Source organism: Fukomys damarensis, unplaced genomic scaffold (genome assembly GCF_012274545.1).
Source record: "Fukomys damarensis isolate Sample0158 unplaced genomic scaffold, DMR_v1.0_HiC HiC_scaffold_18, whole genome shotgun sequence".
Taxonomy (NCBI): Eukaryota; Metazoa; Chordata; class Mammalia; order Rodentia; family Bathyergidae; genus Fukomys; species Fukomys damarensis.
In genome coordinates this window covers 47,439,639-47,460,722 of record NW_022900930.1, presented here as the reverse complement: position 1 = coordinate 47,460,722, position 21,084 = coordinate 47,439,639, and the positions used below count along the sequence as shown (strand labels likewise).

The window sequence follows — 21,084 nt, the reverse complement described above, 5'->3', positions numbered from 1 at the left end:
AGAGAGAGAGAGAGAGAGAGAGAGAGAGAACACGACAGTGACTAAGGCAGCTGGAATTTTCATAAGCAGTTCTCGACACACATCCCTTCTCCACACACAGGGAAGAACTTCATTCATGTTCACCTAGTTTGGATTTGCAATTCGTATAAACTGAGAATTTCCAATCCTGACAGCAGCCATCTAACAAGCTGCGCATGTAACTCAGGTCTATTCTCTGTCTTAGGATTACTGAATTAACTTAACCTGAGAGTGCTAACAGGTACACGGAGGAGCACAGATACCAGAACCCTGTCTTCAAGTCTGTCTTACTCTGTTTTCTGTTGTTAGTACCACAATACCACAGTCTGGGTAAGTTACAAAGCCCAGAGGTTTACCTTGGGTTGGGGCCCTGCTCCGGGGTCCAGGGATTTTATTTGGTGATGATCTTCTTGCTGCCAGAGTCCTAAGGCGGACTCAGCGTCCCATGGCAATGGCAGTATTTTCTGTGTGTTCCTGACTCTCCCACGATGGGAGCCCCACCCTGCCAGTCTTACGTGATTCTAATTACCTTCCAAATAATAAATACTGTAGGCTCTTTGTTTCTACCCTCTCACAAGGAGGAGTACATTTCAGCGTGAACTTTGGTGAGGACACTCAGGCCACGGCATGCTGGCTCTTCACAATGCCTGAGGAACAGTTATTCCACAAACTCTAGTGTCCATGCTGCTGGAAAAGAGATCTCGTTCAGGGATGGTCTGGAAGTAACAATTTCAGGGCTTTTTAAAAATAAGGCTTTGCTTCATGGGCTCTGACACGTGGTATGTGTGTATATAGCCCAAGTAACTCTTCCCTTTCACTATCTGCCTTAAGAAAAGGGCTTGATGGAGGCTGAGGCAGGAGGATCAAAAGTTCAGGCCAGATTGGAGTAAAAACAAAGACTGGGACTGTGGCTCAGTGGTTGAGTGCCCCTCAGTTCAATAAGTGCACCACAAATAAAATAAGAGAGCGACCTGATGCAGTGGTACACTCAGGAGGCTGAGGCAGGAGGATCACCACGAGTTCCAGGCCAGCCTGAGCTACATAGTGAGACCCTGTTTCCAGAAATGGGGGTGGGGGACACAGAGAGGGGGGTAAACTGATGATTTTCATGACTTGAGAAGATCTGTTTGTTTTCCCCCTTCAGTCTGTTCATTTGATGCTGGAGCAGGGTGGCAGGATGATTTCAAGCAGCACACACTTGCCCTCCCTGTAAGCCCCTGGCCATCCAATACATTCCAGTAGACAAAATGTAGCCCACCGGAACACTTTCCTATTCATCAGTGTACCGATCCACCCTAGGCCATAAGCATCAACATGAATTTTTCTGGCTCAGTTAGAAAATGAAGATGATCGTGGAGCAGAAACATCATCAGGGTGCTGAGACGGTGGCCAGATGTGAGGCTGGCCCAGAGCCTTACGCGACCCTAGAGGATGAGGTACCCCCCTTTGTTAGGCACGAGGAGGTGCCTGCCCTGGGGAGAGTTTGAATTCCGTCTCATCTCTTCAGTTCACTGAACCACGAGGGAGGCAGGAACTCATCAATGACAGGCATCTTGGAGTCCAGCAGTTTCCAAAGCACTACTTGTTTTTCAAGCCCCATGTTCCCAGAATGGGCACATTTTCCTTATTGGGAGGTAGGAAAAGTCAGCTGGGAGTGGAAATCTTTAGCCACTAGGGAGGAGTGCAAACTGGTGGAGTCTGTGTCCTGGCAGGTGCTGTGTGAACGGCTTCCCAGGGCTTTCCTGCCTTGCTCCAGGGCTGCGGCTGCTCCTCTCTCCCACATGGCAGGTCCCGACCCGGAGCTCCTAATCCCTGGGAATTTCCTGGTACCTGGGTGTCAGGAGGGTCCATTGTTCCAATGAGGTGACCCTTAGTGGGGGGAATAGGTTCTGGAGAGACCAAGCCATGCTCAGAAGTAGAACTTTGAGTGCACTCTCGGTCCTCAGGGAGCAGAGAGCTGTCTTTTGAGTGAGTAATTGGCCATGCCTATGTGCTGATGCCTCTGGAGCAATCTCTAAAAGACAGGGTTCAGGGAGTTTCTGGGTGGCTGAACACACCAGTGTGCTGGGAGGGTGGGGCACCCTAATTCCACAGATGCACTCGGGACCCATTTAGACATCACCCCATGCACCTCTTCACTTGGCTAGAATAGCCTTTATAATAAATTGACAGTAGCAAGTTAACTTATTTTCCTGGGTTCTATGACTTGCTTAGCAAATTACCAAACTCATGAAGGGAGTAGTGGGAGTTTGTGATTTGTAGCAAAGTTGGACATAAGTTATAGGTGACCTGGGACTTACGACTTGGAATTGGCACCTGACGTGAGGGGCAGTCTTTGGGGGCTGAAGCAGTGAAGTCTGTGCTAACTTTGATTAATGACAGAATTGAATGGACTTGGATGCTGAGCTGCTATCGAAGGTGGTGTCTCTTTTTACAAGGACACTAATCGCGTGGGACCTGGGCCCCACCCTCATGACCTCATTCAAACCTAAGGACTCCCAGAGGCTTCTCATCTCCAATATCATCACAACAGAGGTTAAGAATTCAAACGATGAATTATTTGGGGTGGGGGTGCGGAGACAATTCGGTCCCTAGAAGCCAGCAAGCATTGATTCAAGGACTGTTGTTAAGGCATTACATTTTCAGCTTGGTGATCGTTCCCAGACTACTGGCCCACTTTGTGTCACTGAAGGAGGCAGGATTCTTTATGTGACAGTGTTGACCCATCTTGTCCTTCACTCATTTATTTCTGAGCGCATTTCCTGAGGGAAGAATCTGGAACTGACGCTCCCATGGGAAGCAGAAACGGACAGATCAAGGGCCCTGGATGTCTGTGGGGCTGGGAGGGTAGCAAGCACCTAGGAGTGTGGAGGAGGAACAGCACAGGCTGGGGTGTGGGAAAGGAGTTCCAGAGGATGTGCCACAAAGGATGACCGACACTGACCCAGTCAAGGGTGTGGGCTGGGGATTTAGCTCAGTGGTTCCACTGCCTGCCTCACAAGCATAAGGTCTGGAGTTCGATCCCAGGTACAAAAAAACAAACACAAACCAAAACAACAACAACAACAAAAAACAAAAACCAAAAAACAACAAAAAGGAAGGATGTGTGAGGGGCTTCCTGGCAGAGGGGATGGCATGCGACTGTTCTGGAGATCTGAGAAACCACAGCTGTCCAGGGCCACACCATGAACTTGGTCTAACCAGCAACCGAATCCAGTCTAGGCAGACACGAGCTATAGACACTCGGGAATAGATTGTGAGGGGTGCGCTGTACCCTGAAGTTATGAGGGGTCCTGAAGGGGTTCAACCAGGGAGTGAGTGATGAGACTCACAAAGGGAAGGGTTAACCAGGCAGCAACGTGGAAACTGACTGGAAGGAAGGAGAGGCTGGTGACAGGGTGGGAAGTTGGGCGGCTGCTGAGTTCTAACCAGTGAGATGGGAGGGTTTATAGTCAAAGAGGAGGGCAGGAGGAAAGGAAGGGATTTTAGAGACAGAGGAGGAAGAGGTGTTGAAACCTGGACGGGGGAAGGAAAAGAAGCTCCAGCTCAGGCCCTAGGGATAGAAGGACAAAAACCAGGACAGAATCGGGCAAGGGACATCACAAGGAGTCTCAGACACTTGCCTGGGATCTAATGGCTTTGGGATCCCGGGTAGCATGCAGGGTCATGTCAAGATGATTGCTTGGACATGCAGACATAAGACAAAATATGAATTCCTCATTTTTTTTTGTTTCTTTCCTAAACATTGCCATCATTCTCTGACCCAATCAGAAGCCTCTATACAGTCTCAAAGAGAATTAAAATACAATAGTAATAAAGGAGAGAAAATGTTAATACCTTTCTTTTTTAAAAGCTTCAAAACTAAGCCCTTAAAAGTCAAAAGGTGAGGCCCTTTGTGGAGCAGAAGTCATCGTTTATATCAGAGAGTTGCTGGCACCAATGTTCCTTCAGGCCCGATCATCCAAGAGTTAAAGACAGAGCAGGCTCTTTTGCTAAGCTAAGCCGTGGAACCCAGGGCTCTAAATACAGAAAGAACAGATCTGGGTTAGGTACTGCACTGAGGGTGCAAGATTTGGAGATTAACAATTGCAGTTCACAGGCAACAGCATCAACCTTGTAAGTTCAGAAGTTTCTGTAAACAACCCCTGGAGGTGCGTTTATGGTTACACAATGGGGAATAGGATGGTTATAAGCCTTAGAAAAGGGCTTTCACTTTCTCACATGCTTTTGACCTCATCTTACACCTGTGTCAACATTGTCATCTCCCCAGAGTTTCTTTTCACAAGCAATGGTTAATTAAGGAGCTTTTGGGTTCCGGCTTTAGGCAGGATTTTATTAAGCAGCAAGAACAGAACATAGAGGCATAAAATGTAAGGTATAATAAAAAATATAGAACATTACACATATTTAAAGAAAAATGGTGAAGTGTGTAATATTAGAAAGGGAATAGAGAAGGCAGTGAGATGAGATTCTATGCTTCTATGCTTGGAAGAGGGTGACCCAACATGGGAAGACTCTGGTGTTGGAGGTGTGTGTGTGTGGGGGGAATGAGTTCATTTGTTAAAAATGAAGTTCAAACTCAACACTGTTCAAATCCTGGGCTTTACCAATTATTAGCTCTGTGACTTTAGGCAAATTACTTAGCCTTTCGTTCCCTCAGCTTCCTCATTTCGAAAATGAGGTTTATGATCATAATAACCTATGAGATGCAGTTGCTATGAGGAATAAATGAATTAGTATACGTAAAATGCTTAAAACGATGCCTAACACAATAGATACTAAATAATGTTTGCTATTGTCTCTGTTGTTTGATTTTGAAGAAAAAGAACCATGGGAAGAAAAAAAAATGAAGAGGTGAAGACTTAGGAGAGAAAAGTGATTTGGAAGGCATGTGGGAGGCGGAGTGGGTTGTGGAGAGCTGTGCTTCAATTCATCACCTTGGGCGGAAGGAAAGATCTTTTCTCTTGATGCTGGGGAGAAGGGCTAAAGAGGGCTATAGATGCACATAGATTTGACTTTGAAAGGTGGAAGTTGTGCAAATGGATGATCTCCATTTCTTCCTCCTTTTCCTCCTCCTCCTCTTCTTCTTTTTTTACTTTTTGAGACAGGGTCTTACTATGTACTTCAGAATGACCTTGAACTCACAGTGTAGCCCAGGCTGGCCTGGATCTCACTGTGATCCTTCTGCCTTGGCCTCCCAAGTGCTGGGAGTACAGGCTTGTGCCACCACGCCTGGCTTCTTTTTAATTTTGAAGAGCTGAAGAGGTGGGTGGAGAGACTTGTTACCTCTTGCTGCCCCAGACCCTTGTTCGGCCTCCTGACAGATCTCCTTGCTGCCTCCTTTTTCCAGTACTCATCTCCAACACAACACAGAACATGGAGTGATCAATAAATTCTTCTTTAATTGCTCTGGCAGACAATAGTTACATAGCGAAAGAAGTTTCTCATTTAAAAAAAACAAAGCAATTCGTGATTGCATATGAAGATACATGCAAGGTATCTGTTTCTCTTACAGACTTGTAGATGGAGTGGCCAACACACATATAAAACATTCCCCAAAATGGGCAGGGATCATTTCTGAAACTTAGAAGTAATGTTAACTGCTGTCACCAGGAGAGTACATTGAGAAGTGTGTGAATGTGTATGTGTACAAAAGCACATGATATATGTGCCGTGTCAATATGTGATAAAAACCGTAAAAACACAACAATTCATTCTTTCTGGGCCCACCTGGAATGTTGACTTTCCTCAAAATGCCGAAAAGGGCACTCTCTTTGGCCGTCTGCCACGGTGTGCTCCTGTTAGGGAAGTACCCCAGTTTCTCACGTTCAGTGCGTGTCCCTGTGGAGGGGACGGCACGTATATTCTTTTTCCCCAGAATTTGTTCCTCTGACGGGCAGGCTGTGGCTGTAAAATCACTATGTCCTTTCTTGCGCTTCTGTTTCTTCCACTCGCTTTGAAACAATCCCTATCTGGCTGCCAGCAGAACCAGGAAGCAGATGGGAAAGAGAAGAGGCAGGGGAAACATCGAATTGGGAGCGTTATGTCCTTCGCGGGCTCCCGTAGTGCAGGGCCACCGCGGCGCAGTGCGCGGTCTTTTCAAAGCGCGAGACGTTCAGAGCGCAACGGCTGTTGCCGGGGTGCGACGGAGGAGGTCCGGGCGAGTAAGTCGTCGCTTCGGTTTTCTAGTCTAGGCTGGTGTGAGACGCTCGTAAGGTGTGTGTGGGGGAGGATAAGTTTTTCTCCCCTGTTCTTAAGCGTAGTTTTTAGTTCAGGAAGGGGAGCCTTCGGGGCCCTGGGAGGATCGCGGCGGGCGGCTTGGAAACCGGAGTCGAAACGGCTTAGGATTCACTCTCGCGGGGTGGCTGTGACTTTTGAGAAAAAATTCTCGCTTTCCCCGGAGTGTTTGAACCTCTCTGCTAACGTCGCTTCTCATTTTCTAGGCGAGGTGACTTGGCACCAGTCTCTGGCGGAAGCAGGATCTGATCCCGCAGCCTCTGTAAGCTGGGCCGGGAGGATCGATCCCTGGGGTCCTTTGGGGGACGGGGCGGGGGGACCCCACCGACCGTCTCATCCCGGCTTGACCCTTTTCCACTCAGCTTTCTTCTGTTTTATTTTTCCGTTTTAGGCTGCCATCCGTCTGCACCTCAATTTTGCCGTTAATATTTTGTTGAATCCTGGGGTGGTTTAGTGTCCGAAAGCTCTTGACGTCTGATCGAGGAGATCTGTTTAGCTTTTGCTGAGTCCTGTCAACTTTTTAGTACCGTTTCTTTTTGACGCTGTTATCTTTATAAGAGCCCGTGACCCAGGATTGATGTGGCTGTTAACAGTGAACGTCTGCAGGGTGTAGGTACAGACGTTGAGACAGCATTTGGGTTAGTGGACAAAAACTAAGGCCTAAACCCAACGGAGCATTCAATCATGAACAAGGTTGCCTTCAGACAGCTGTAAAATGGATGGGGTATACTATATTTAGGTGCAAATAATTTAGAAGTGAAAGGTGAGACTGAGTCATCAGGTGGCCCTAAAATGTGAAGGAATGTAAAGTAATTTCTATTTCGACCTAGTTGTTTTTGATTGGCAGTGACTTTTTTAAAAAGTCATTTCTGGTGCTTCTGAATATCAGATCTGCAGGCCATAGGGGAAACAGCTGTGAGACTTTCCCGCTTGCTCTACTTGCCAAAGGTTTTTTGCATTCTGCTTTGCTAGCTCCTCGGGGCTGCCTCTTTCCCTTCCATTTCTAGAGTTGGGATCCCTGGAACTACTTCTTCTCTGTCTGCACTGATGCTGTATTGTGTATCAGTGGTGGCGAACCTACATGCCACAGAGGGCTGTTTGTATCATTGAAAGCTCTGTTATTGTGTTTTTCTTTTAATGTATGTGTTCCTTTTTCTAAATTAAAACCTCAATATTCAGGTTTAATTGCAGTGTTGGCACTTTGCTGTGAAAAAGTAGGATTGGGTTGCATTTTGGACACTCGTTCTCTAAAGGGTTTGCCATCCCTGCCCTGCATGTCCTGACCTAGTCGTTTGGCTTTAATATCACTTGTCCGCTGATATCCACAAAGTCATGTCTTCCGGTTGGATTCCAGGATGCCTGTTTGACATTTTCATCTAGATGTCTAAAACACACACCCCAAAATGTGCTCCCAATCTCAGTGGTACCCCCATTTTTTCAGTTTCTTAGTCTAGAAAAGTTGGAGCCATTTTTTACTTTTTTATATTCCTAACCCCAGTTCACCCATCAGGAAATCAGGACATTTTCTGGAAAATTCCTATAGATGGGATCATCATACATGTGGCCTTTTGCATCTAGTTTCTTTCACTTACTGTACATATTTTCAAGGATCATGTCCCTATTCATGTTGTATAGCAGTTTATATTGTTTATCAGTGTACTGTACATCAGTAGTTTATTCCTTTTTATAACTAATACTCCTTTGTATGGAAATGCTATTACTTGGCTTATACATTCATAATCTAATGGATACTTAAAGGATAAAAAAGAAGTCCTGGTAAGTTTGAGAAAGATACTATATACCTTTTAACAAAGTGCATGTTATTTTATAATTTCAAAGCCCAGTAACTATAATAATACAATCATGCATAAATAATTGTACCTCTCTCAGTTTTCTCACTATGAACAAAGTTAGACTGAATATTTGCTGAGGTCTTTTTCTGTTCTCATTTTGCTTATGTGACAAAATGAGCGCTCATATTAGAAGTTTTCACGAATGACAGCTGTATCCTTTATAACTGCAGTTCCTTTTCATCATAGGATTTAACCGTGTGGTTGCTATAATGGAAGGAATCAATAATTTCAAGACACCAAACAAATTATCTGAGAAAAGGAAATCTGGTAAGAGTAGATTACTGTTGCTATAGAAATGTCTTTGTATTACTGTAGTTTGTTTCTGTATTATTTTTCACACATCTTTAGCTAAGTCCTCTGTGATATTAATCTTAACAAATACCACTAATAGAATGGGGTTTGGTCACCTGTGGACTGTTTTCTTTGCCATCCTAACGATTTGAAGGTTCTGCCTGATGAAAAATCAGTTTAGAGTTAGTAAACTGCTTTACCTTCCTCTTTCCTTGCATGCATTGCTCTCATGTAAGATATTTTCTAAGTCAATTCAGTGGGCAAAGAGAAATCATCAACAACTGTATGTCCAAAAAAACTTCGAACCTATAATCACATTATACACAAAAATAGCTAAAATAAGAACATTTCTCAATAATAACAATTCTTAAGTTGTTCATTTCTAGTGTGTAGATTTCTTTATATTCGGCAGTGATGCTAAATTCACTTACTCTATTAGCTTTTTCTTCTTCCCTCCTCCCCCACTCCCCCGCGGGATTGAACCCAGCCAAGAGCTTTCACACTAAACTACAGCCTCAATGCTTTTTCAAAATTTTTATTTTGAGGCGAGGTCTTATTGAGTTGTCCAGGCTTTCCTTGCACTTGGAATCCTCCTGCCTCAGCCTCTCAAGTAGCTGGAGTAATGGGTTTGCACCACTGTGCCTGGCTCTGTTAGCTTTTTTACAGATTGCTTAGGATATTTTAAGTAGTTGGTCATGTGTAGATGAATAAATAAATATACATTTATTTTTCCCCCAATCTGTATGACCTTTCTTTTTCTTATTGCACTGACTTCATTATATTTTTGAAGTTTTCATGGACATACTTGTCTTGCTCTCAGTGTATTATTATATTAGCTGTAGGCTTTTTGCAGATGCCCTTATCAGGCTGAGACATTTTCCTTCTCTTCCTAGTTATTATCATGAATAGGTATTAAATTTTGTCCAGTGCTTTTTCTGAACCTGTTGGTGTAATAAAGCTTTCATTTTTTAATCCGTTAAGGTAGAAAATTATGTTAATTTTCAAGTATTAAACCAACCTTTCATTCCTGGCATAAAACCAGTTTGGCTAAGATGTATTTTATGTATTGTCTGACTTGATTTGCCAATTACATCTTTTATTCATCAGAGATTTTGGACAGTAGCTGTCTTGTTTTTAGAATATCTGTCCAGTCTTCTAATATATATATATGTGCCCAGTACATACGTGTTATCTCTTTCTTTGGATGTATGCTCTGATACAAGGGTCAGTAAACTTTTTGAGAAAGGCCAGATAGTGCATAGTTTAAACTTGGAGGATTGTGTAGGGATTCTGTTGTATATTCTTTTTTATTTTACTTTTCAACAGTGCTTTAAAAATGTAAAAGTAATTCTTAGTCGTGAACCATACAAACAAGGTAATTTACTAATTTCTTTTTCCATGTTCGTGTAAGATAGAGTTCTAAAAGTAGATTTGATCAGAAGGTACCCATTTAAAATTAAGATTGGTAACTGTCAAATTGTTTTCCACAAGGATTATGCCATGTAATAGTTTGAAAAAATACATTAGGGTGCTTTGCAGAGGACTTTTCAAATATTAATTTTGTTTTTCTCTTTCTGACATTTAGTATGTTCAACTCCGTGTATAAATATCCCTGCCTCTCCGTTTATGCAGAAGCTTGGCTATGGGACTGGGGTAAATGTTTACCTAATGAAAAGGTGAGAGTGAGGTTTCAGGTTAACCTCTTTATAAGGGATGAGAAAATTCAAAACATCTAGATTTGGCATATGTTCCTGGTCCTACTTGACTGCTATATTCCAGTCCCTAGAAGTTGGAAAACTGCCAGAGCTCTGCCTGGTACACTTCTCTTAGCTTCCTCCTCATGGATTGTTAAGGGGAAGTAGTTTAGCTTATAGTTTTCTTGTGGCTTCTCTAAGAAGGGGAGTGGCAAAGGAAGGCTTTCGTCTGTGGAACTAACACAAAATTCTCCATGGGAAAACCCAAACAGGAAGCCAGTGGTGGGCATGCCAGTGACTGACCCTCTTGTGTCTGGAGAGTCACTATCCCAAGAATTTCCTTTCTTAAAGAAGGTAGAGGTTTTTCTTTCTTACAGATTCATTATTAAGAGGAAATAAATACATGATTTTAAAGATTTTAAATCATGTTAGAAGAAAAATGAAGTAATTGAACAAGTGTGGTACTATAATTTAGTAATATACATACTGGTAGTTTTTGTTTTTCTAAATTTCTTTCTTTTAATCATTATTCTTTGTTTAGTCCCATGTTTGTTAAATGGCAGGCAAATAATTTCTTAATTATTTTTGGAACCATCCTATTAATCCACTCTTTCTTGTAGTATCTTAGCTTTATCTAGATTTATATTCAAAACAAATTCTTTCTCTAATGAGGCTAATGATTTTAGATATTCTAGCAGTTAAGGGCTATTCCTGAAACATTTTTTTCAGTTTAAACATCTCTGTGTTTGCATGATATTAGTTTCTTTTGTAAACACTTGTGGGGGGGGCAGGTTTAATTTTGGTTTTTGTTTATTTTGAGTTTTTGTTTGTTTGTTTTGTTTTGTTTTGTTTTTGCTTTTGAGACAGAATCTAGTTATGTAGCCCAGGATGGCCTCAAAATCTCGATCCTCCTGCCTCAGCCACCCAAGTACTGGGATTATAGGTGTGGGCTGTCACATCTGACTTGGACTGGTCTACTTTTGCTTGCTTTGTTTTCCTGTGTTCTGTTGTTTTGCTCTTGTTCTCTGGGAAATTTCCTCAGCTTTAGCTTTTAAGGCTTCTATTATTGAGTTTTTTTCTTTTTTTTTCTGTCTTGTTTTTGACTTTTTGAAAATTTTTTGAAAATAGCGAACTGGTCCTTTGGGGTGCTAGAAATGTTCTATGCCTTGATCTGGTTATGATGACAGGAGCGCGTGTACACATGTAAAAGTTCTGAGCATTTAGTCAGCACATGGTCATTAACTCTTGCCCTTGCTGTGTACTTCATGAGTTTTCAGCTGCTCGTAACTGGGCTGCAGGCCCTGTGTTTTATCTCCTCCCAAAGCCAGTCTCTGGTCCTCAGAAGCAGAAGCTGGGGACTGCTGAGTGGTGCAGTCTTGGGGCTGGTTTCCAGGTGCCCGCCAGCTTTTCTCATAACTTCCAAACATTTCACTGGGTCTCTTAATCTCTTAGCTTTATCTCCTTTCCACCGTCTGAAATTTTGTTGCTGTTGTCTTCCTCTGTTTATTTCTATTCTTGTTGGTAGGAGCTTATGTCTTAAAATAGCCACTTGCTATTATTTTAGTGGGGCTCACAAAAGATAAAAATGTTTATGTTTAAGCTGCAATTTTTATCCAGAAATCTATATTCTTAAATGTTAAATGTTTGCTTTCCTAAATAAAAATCTAGCACAATTTGGATTACTTTTAAATAAAATGGTAGTTGTTTGCGGTGGCGCATGCCTGTAATCCCAGCACTGGGAGGCTGAGGCAGGAGGATCGCTGCAGTTTGAGGCTAGCCTGAACTACATAGCTAGACTCGTCTCAAAATATAAACAAACACAATAAACTGGTAAGATTCAGTTTGTTAATATTTGTTGGGAATTTTTGTATCTGTGATATAAGTATATGTAAATCAAATTTACTGTGATTTTCCTTTTTTTTTTTTTTTTGCTGTCCCTTTTTTATTTTTTAAATTAAAATTATACTATATTTATAGTCCCTAAAAAGCAGCTTTAATGCTGGTGCCTCAAAAGAGACTTGTGTCACTTTGTGAGCACTGAATTGATTGGTTCTTTATGTATGTCTTTTTACCGGTGAGGCCCACTTTTTAATTGGAGTTTCCCTGGGAATAGAGCAAGCAGGATTTACACAAAGCAGAGCCAGCGGGGGTAGGGGGTGCTGGCAGGACTTTCTTAGTCTCTTAAGTGCCTTTGGTGACACATTACAGAAGTTGTCATGGTTACTCAGGTGCATTCTACAAAGAACATAGTTACCTAGTTAACCCACAGTTGCCTAATCACACAGTTAACTCATAGTTGCCCAGTTGAGAGGTGGTTTCCTCTCATACTCACCTATAGAAATCATCTGTGTCTTGTATTTCTTGTAGGAAGATTTTAAATATTTGAGTAAATTTCTTCTTTAATCAGTTTTTTTTTTTTTAGTTTTAAATTTTCTTCTATATATACAAGTTGTTTCCCTAATTTTGTTTGAAATATTTATTCTTTTTGGTTTTTTCCTTACATAATCTTATCAGAAAGTTGCCTTTCCGTATTTTTGTTTCTGTTTTTGTTTGAGGCAGGGTCTCACTGCATTTCAAGCTGGACTTGAACTCACTGTGTAGCCAAGGCTGGCCTCAAACTCAGCAATCCTCCTGCTTCAGCCTCCTGAATGCTGGGTTACAGGAATGAGCTACCATGCCCAGCTCTTTTAGTCTTTTCAATGAATCGGCTCTTAGCCAACTTTTTATTCAGATTTCATAAATCTGTTCTGATGTCATTCTGTAGTTTAGAATAAATATGGACAAGGAGAAGGATGGATTTGTTCACTGAATTTTAAGCAGTACAATATTCCTGAAACTTGAAAAATATATTTTTCAGCATAAAATATGGAATATGTTCTTCCCCCAAATGCTGCTGTTATCTAAAACTGTAAGTTTAATAATAGTTTACGTAGACTTGTGGACGACAGATAATATGCTTATCATGTCTTATGACAAGTATCTTAGGATTATTTGAGTACAGACTTTTTGATGAAACAAAAAAAGTTCTGCAGTTTAATTTTACATTTCTGCCCATGAAGGAGTACAGAGAGAGGTAAACAGGTCATTGATTCAGTCAACTTTATCAAGTTTATCTTGTCTTCTTTTCACATAGTGCTGCAGCCTGAACCCAGGGCCTAGTGCACCATAAGCAAGAACTCTACCACCTCTGAGCTACCCCTGTGTCCTGATCTGTTATTTTATGTTTTTAGAGTTAAACTTTTTGTCCTGAATTTTTGAAGTTCTTTCACTAGGCTTTGTGTCCTTATATGATTTATACTTGTTTTACCCATTTGTTTATTTAAGGCCTTAAAACATTAAGACCTTAAATATTCATAAAATGGCTAAATTCTCTTAGAATATAAAAAGTTTACATTTTCCTCACCTGTAAGTTTATTTTTCTCTTCTAAGCACATCTTTGAAAATGTGATGAAAGGTATAAATAAAGTGAACTGGTCTGTATAGAAGTACAATATTTGTTGGTTAAAGAACAGCATGCTGTTCTTTGGGTGATTATTAAACAGGCCACATATTTTTGAGCATCTCTTCCTTAAGTTAAATTCCTTAAGGATTAATGTTTATGGCATTAGGTCTTATAACTCACATCTGATACATATAGTTTAATACTTTAAAGTAGTTGGTCGTCTGACATGTTAGAATAGAAAATTAAAAAAGAGTAGCAGTTTTCATATTTTAAATTAAAACATTCCATCTATATTCTTCTCTTTTGATCCCCTCAGTATCGGACTTCTCTCAGTAGATATGATACTTATCTTCCAGTTGAAGTAGAATGCAGCAGAGTGTTAATAGTGTAAATATTTTAAATTATTAAATTTAAAAATTATTAGTTGTTTTTTTGTTTTATTTTGTTTTTTAAGATAGGGTCAGTCTCACTTTATAGACCAAGCTGGTCATGATCCTCCTGTCTCAGCCTCCAAAGTGCTGGGATTATAGGAATATGCCACTGTGCCTAACTAAATATTGTTTTATTTTTTAAACAAATTACTGTTGAGATCTTTTTGAAATCTGAAAGTTCTCATTGGTCATGTGAAAATATATTATGGTATTTATCCATTTCTATACTGTTTATTATTACCATTATTATTATTTAGATCTCCAAGAGGTTTGTCTCATTCTCCTTGGGCTGTGAAAAAGATTAATTCTATATGTAATGATCATTATCGAAGTGTATATCAAAAGAGACTGACTGATGAAGCTAAGATTTTGAAAAGCCTTCATCATCCAAACATCGTGGGTGAGTATAAATTTTTGGTTGCAGTAAGTGGTTCAGTAATACTCTGTATACCCAGAAACAACATAACACTCTCTTAAGTAGTTTCAGTAGTAAAAATGAAGAGGATGGGGCTCCGGAATGTAAGGAATCGGGCTGGAGATGTAGGTCAGTGGCACTGTGCACCTGTCTAGCAAGCGCAAGGTCCTGAGTTTGATTCCCCGGTACAGAAAAGAAAGAGGGGAGGGGAGGGGCCCCAAACAAACAGAATGTAAGGAATTAAGTTAATGTGAACAGTCTAACATAAACATTCACATAAGATATTTTTTAGATGCTCATGTGTATAAACTTCATGGGGATAGAGCAGTCATGACAGTGCTGGTACTAAGAAGATTTCAGAAGTATAAAATGATCTTAATGTAGATAATTTGGTCCACTTAGATAGTTTCCTTGTTTTCAGTTTTCATTTTTAGTACTGGTAGGACTGTACTCTTAAGAGAAGCACAGAGTAATAAAGATATTTTACTTTGCAGTACAATGGCAAACAATGAAGGCATTTTACATTAGATCTTGTGAGTTAGATAAAGTAAGTAAAAGCTGTTTCAGCACGTTAGTCCAGGCCCATGTTTTCAGTTGCATTACTATAGATGCTTAAGTACTGTTCTTACACTGCTAAAAAGTTATCATGTTTCCTTAAGGTTATCGAGCTTTTACTGAAGCCAGTGATGGCAGTATGTGCCTTGCCATGGAGTATGGAGGGGAAAAGTCTCTAAATGACTTAATAGAAGAGCGATACAAAAACAGCCAAGGTCCTTTTCCAGCAGCTATAATTTTGAAAGTTGCCTTGAACATGGCAAGAGGGTTAAAGGTAATGATACCATCATATTTTAAATAACTTTTGTGGACTCTGAACAGACCAAAAACTTAATACATAATGACAAAGTGGATCTGTTTTATATTCTCTCAAAAGAGGGAGTTTCTTTAAATTCAAGTCTTTATAGTCTCATTTTGCAGAATGTGCCATTTCCTTATTTTGATCAGCAAAATATTGTTTGTAGCCTTCAGATAAACCCGAAGTAACCTAACTCAGATGGTTTTGTATTAGAGATCACATGTTACACTTAGTTAAATGGATGAATAAGTTTAATACAAATTTAGTAGTTGTTCCTGGGAATATAACCTAACCCCTTGTAAACACAAGAAAATTCATGATTATTTTGTCGGTATTAAGTTTTGGACATCATGAGCATTCATTTATAGGTCTGATGACTAAAGATTAGTGTTATGCAAAAAAAAATTACTGTGCTTTTGGGCAGACATGATAAAAGGAATAAAAGTTCTATATACCAGATTACTTAAGCAGAAGTAATAATGGCTCCAGAAAACTACTGGATGACTCAAAAGTGGACCAGGTAACAAAGATACTTAAGTCAAAATTTCATGTTAAGAGTTTTAATGTGGACCGGGGATTTAGCTCAGTGGTTCCTCCTCCTGCCTTGCAAGTGCAAGGACCCAAGTTCAATCCCCGGTACCAAAAAAAAAGAGTTCAAATGAAATTGATTTATGCAACAAATTGGGGAAAAAGTAAAGTTTCTAAAAATTATAATACATTTATAGAAGACCAACTTTAAATGCATAGAATAAATAGAAAAATCTGAATTATTAATAGCTAAGGACTTGAAATGTATTTGTATAATGAAGTTAATTAATTACAGTGTGAATATTATGGGCCTATTCACTGTATGTTGGTAGCACTACGTGAAGCATAGCTCAGTGTCCCTGTGTAAAGAGCAAATCTATACCAAAAATGGTCTCTGCATCATTTCTAAGCTGAGCTCATACTGAAGTTCTCACATGCTGAAAAATGAACAAGTGAACATTTTTTAAAATGTATTTTTACTTGCTGAATCCAAAAGGGGTTAATGCTGGACATGGTGTTGCACGCCTGTAACCCTAGCACTTGGAAGGTGGAGGCAGCAGAACTGCTGTGAGTTCAAGGCCAGCTTAGACTACATAGTGAGACCCTACCTCAAAAAGCAGGGAAGCACTAAATCGTTTAACAAAATAGTGTTAGATTGCATTTCTGCTTCTAAATTATATGTAACCTAAGTCATCTATCAGTTCTGCATTATCTTAATAGTTTGAGGAAACTGCTTCATTGTAAAGATTCCAAAATTGTTTATAAAATACTAGCCTCAAGTAAAATTGAAGTATATTTTGACATCTGTAGCACCTTCGGTATAAAAGTATATGGGATTGGTTTGAAAATACAGTTAATTTATTTATCTAAAGACATTTTAAAAGAATCTTTTAGTAATTACATGGATGTTCTGTGCCTGACTTCAAATAATAAGTGTGTAGTTTAGGATGAGAATTCAAATCATTATTTTTACTTGAAAGTTGTATTTTTATTAGTTTGTATTTTTGCTCATAGGTGTTAAATTTTTTATAATTTTAGTATCTGCACCAAGAAAAGAAACTACTTCATGGAGACATAAAATCTTCAAATGTTGTAATTAAAGGTGATTTTGAAACAATTAAAATCTGCGACGTAGGAGTTTCTCTCTCATTGGATGAAAATATGACTGGTAAGTTATATTGTTTAAAACTTGTAATGTTAGAAATTTTTAAATTTCTGATTTTTACCTTTAAAAATATGTAATCCTCATTTTTCAAAAGTTTAAGATGACTGTAAATACAGTGGGCCTTTGACTCATGAACTCAGTTCGTTTGTGAAGGCTGGTTGTTACTCACGTTGGTCAGTTGGAGGCTCAGGCTCCTCCACACAGCCTTCAGTCTCTCTCCTGTACACAGGCAGCTCTTGGTGTCCTTAGACATTGGGCCAGAATTCACCCCACACAGAAAGGGTTGCTGTCACGGTCCTTCTAGAGCTCTTTAAGGCTTAAATCTGTATCTGAGACCATCTGGAAGCGCAAGCAGCTGGCGTTTGGGTCATAACTCAAGACTTTGTTTGTAAGTTAAAACTGAAATTCCAGTCGTAATCCACATTGTTCTTGTCAGGCTGGTCTTAACTCAAGGCTCTGTCGATGTAATAAAAAGTACCTTTCCTTTTCTATGTTGCATCCACTCGGCCCAGTCCCTCCCATTGCCACGTGCATGATATAAGTTATTGGCTTCTTATTACTGTAGACTTTCACTGACATTAACTTTGGTAAATATTTCTAATCCGGATTAAGATGTTTAAAGTGTAATAAGGTTGTTTAGTTTTTTTGTAATATTGGTGATTGAACTTAGGGTTTCACACTTGGTAGGCAAGCTCTCTACTACTGGGCTACATCCTAAACCCTTTTTACTGTGAGACAGGGTCTCACTGAGTTGCCCAGGCTGGCCACAAACTTGTATTCTTTCTGCTTTAGCCTCCTGAGTAGTTGGGATTATAGGTATGTATCACTGCAGTTGGTTTAATAATACCTGTAAAAGAAATGCCTTAGTAAAATGATGAAATTTGGGAAGAAACAAATTCAACTGCTAGAAGAAACAAGTCAACTAGGAAAGAGTGGTGCTAATAAAAGTCAGTCTTCTGCTTTTTGCTCCTTGGTCCAGCACAACCCTCTCATCCCTGTTTTTTGTATACGGACAATTCTAAGAAATTCAAGATTCATTTTTGGTAAGAGCCAAGAGCCATTCTTGAGAATGCTTCCGCTTTTAACATCTTACTTAGCAAGTAGCATTTACATTTGTCCCTGTATGAATGTATGTTACAGGGATGGCCTGCACGTGCTGTTCAGAACATATAGCTGAAGTAAAAGTTTATGTTGTTGGAGGCAGAAACCAGGATAGAGTAACTATAATGATGTCTCTAATTGTTAATAAAAATTGAACTGTTGTGAATGCTAACTGCTACAAAGTTGAAACTTTAGGAAATAAATTGTCAAGCACAATAAAAATAAGATCTTTAAGTGTAATTTTTTTCAAACCTCAGTAGAACAAATAGATAAAAATACACGTATAAAAGATCTGATTTAATAGTATGTTGATCTCTCTGCATTAGAACATTTATTAAAATTAAGCTGGGTATGGTAGTGAACATCTGTAATTCCAGTTACTTAAGAGGCTGAAACAGAAAGGTCACGAATTTGAGACTCAGGGCAATTCAGCAAGACTCTGCTCCCTCAAAAAATTATTAAAATTGACCATATATTAGGTAAGTCACAAAGGCAAACAACATTACAAAAAGTAGTTGTCTCTAATAGTTGACATTTATTGATGCCAGTGCTACAAATCCAGAGGTTTACAGCAAACTGGAAACAAAAAGTCCAGTTTTTTTCGAATTGAAAACATTTGTAAATAAATCTTGTCTGACAGAGGAAACCCAATTCCAGTTTAAATATTTAAAAAATAGGAATGTTATACACCAAAAATTAAAAGACCCAATTAAAAAAATGGGCAGTTGAAATGAAGAGACTCTCAAAGGAAGAAGCAAAAATGGGCAATAAGTACATGAAAAAATGCTCAGTATCTTTGCCCCTTTATAGAAATGCAAATGAAAAAACACAGATTCCATATTACTCCAAAAAAGAATAGATATAATTGAGAACTCAAATCTTAGCAAATTAACATCATTTACATTTGTAAATAGTGGTGAGGCTGTGAGGGAAAACGGAACCCTTTGACATTGTTGGTGAGAATATAAACTATCAATAGATGAATGAATGGATAAGGAATATTGATATTTCTACACAGTGGAGTACTGTTTTTTCATGAAGGTTAAACTTGAGTCAGTTGTAGGAAAATGGATGCACTTTGAAGACTATAATCTTAAGTGAAATCAGTCAGACACAGAAGGTTCAATAGTGCATGGTTTCTCTAACATGAGAAACCCAAGATATAAGTAAAAAGCAAAATAAAAGATAAATGATAGGAAACAGGGAGAGGTAGACTTCGTGGAGATGGGAGATAGAAGTAAAAATTAAGATGCAATATGTTTATGTACCAATTCCCCAAGATGAATGTATTATGTGTTGAAAACATTAAAAAAAATCAAAACCTATTGGATATGGTTGAGATTACTCAAAGGAAAACATTTCTATTTAACTTTTAAGAAATTAAATTGAGCATTCATCTTAGACGTAAAACAGATGAAACCCTAAGGAAAATAAAGCAGAAGTGAATAAACTATAATATCACCAAAATCCTTGTTTGATCTATTTTAGAACATCTCTCAGTGAATCTAAAGTTCAGCCTTGCCAGGCTTGGCGGCACATGCCTGGAATCTTAGAACTTGGGAGGCAGACACAGGAGAACTGCCGAGTTCAAGGCTGTCTCCAACTACATAGTAAGACCCTGCCTCAAAAGAACCAAACAAAAAATTCATTCCTTTAGTACATATTCAAACACAGCTAGGAAGATTCTATGAAACAATGGTGAGGAATCTTTCTGACCAAATGTTTAAAAGTTTGGGCTGGGTGTGATAGCACAAGCCTGTTAGGCCATCTCCTTGGAAGGCTAAGGCAGGAGGATTTGAGCAACTTAACCACTTATTTAGTTCAATTATTTAAATACATACAGGATGGCCAAAATTTGTGTCCCTTTTTTTTTTGGTTATTTTTATAAGCTGATATGACAGGAAATATAAAAATGACAGTTTTATCAAATTTATTCAGTACAAGATTAGACTGGTTGAAATGATACCTTCCTGAGCAGTGCTCGGGACAGTCAGTGTGTAAATAAAAGCCTTGCCGGAGTTTGCTTGGGTGAGAGACTGTTATGTGGTTAACGACAGATCTCTCTCATCTCAGAAGAGAAGGCGGAGGCTGTGAGTGTAATGTAGTGGGAAACCTTGGGTTCAGTCTTAATACTGTGAAAAAAAAAAAGGTTTTGTAAAGTTTCAATAATTAAAGCAGCAATATGCATGCCAAAATAGGCAGAACATAAGGCAGTCGAGAAATGGAGGAATTTAGGGTCGGGGATTTAGCCCAGTGGTGCCACCATCTGCCTGCCTCGAAAGCACAAGGTCCTGAGTTCGATTCCCAGTACCAAAAAGAAAAGAAATGAATTTACTCCCAAATAGAGGAATTTATTATGTGATAAAGGTGACATTTTTGTTTTAGGAAGAGGTAGTTTAATCAATAAATGCTGTTATCTGGATACTTTCGAAAAAATACAACCTTTCTGCCCTAGCATTTTAATAACATTTCCTTCAGCTTGAACCACCTGTGGTACTTCTATGTCCGTCTCATGGGTACTTTGTACCGCTGGTGTTACAAATGAATCCAATTACTTTCATCAGTCTTTTTACTAACAATATTAATAAAAGCCACCCATGGGACAGTCATGCACCACCACTGAGTGGTTCACACACCCAGCAGCAAGATGTATGAATTACAGCCCCATGTGGAACATTTTAATCCCCATAGATTGGAGATTGGGGGAAAACTAAAATAGAGAAGTTTTAGGTAATATTTCCTTAGTGTTGGGTTTGAGAGGACTTTATTACCAAAACTAGAAAGTGTTTTTAATAAAAAGAAGCTTTCATTACTTGCAATTTTAAAAAATATTTCTGGGGCCAGGGATTTAGCTCAGTGGCATTGTGCCTGCCTTGCAAGCATAAAGTCCCAAGTTTGATCCCTAGTACCACAAGAAATATATATATATATATATATGTATGTATTTCTGTATGTGGCACTGGGGAGAAGAGAGGGAGATTAAGACATTACAAATGGAGATGATGTATGAAATAAAAGGTTAATATTTCTTTTCTTTTTTTTTTTTTTTTTTTTTT

General features: G+C 39.3%; 1 protein-coding gene across 2 annotated transcripts in view; it reads left to right on the top strand.

Moving 5' to 3' along the window:
- The first annotated feature begins 5,815 nt into the window (after positions 1-5,815).
- The window catches only part of Pbk (PDZ binding kinase), a 19,744-nt gene continuing 4,475 nt past the window's right edge, over positions 5,816-21,084 (top strand). Inside the window, exons 1-7 of one of the 2 annotated variants that reach the window (XM_010623290.3) lie at positions 5,816-6,182; positions 6,462-6,517; positions 8,295-8,375; positions 9,985-10,075; positions 14,224-14,366; positions 15,041-15,210; positions 16,801-16,930. In XM_010623290.3, coding sequence (XP_010621592.1) covers positions 8,318-8,375; positions 9,985-10,075; positions 14,224-14,366; positions 15,041-15,210; positions 16,801-16,930 — 592 coding nt within the window. In that variant the 5' untranslated portion in view covers positions 5,816-6,182; positions 6,462-6,517; positions 8,295-8,317. Of the gene's footprint in view, positions 6,235-6,461; positions 6,518-8,294; positions 8,376-9,984; positions 10,076-14,223; positions 14,367-15,040; positions 15,211-16,800; positions 16,931-21,084 lie in introns of both variants that reach the window. The other variant, XM_010623280.3, reaches the window with a different exon arrangement.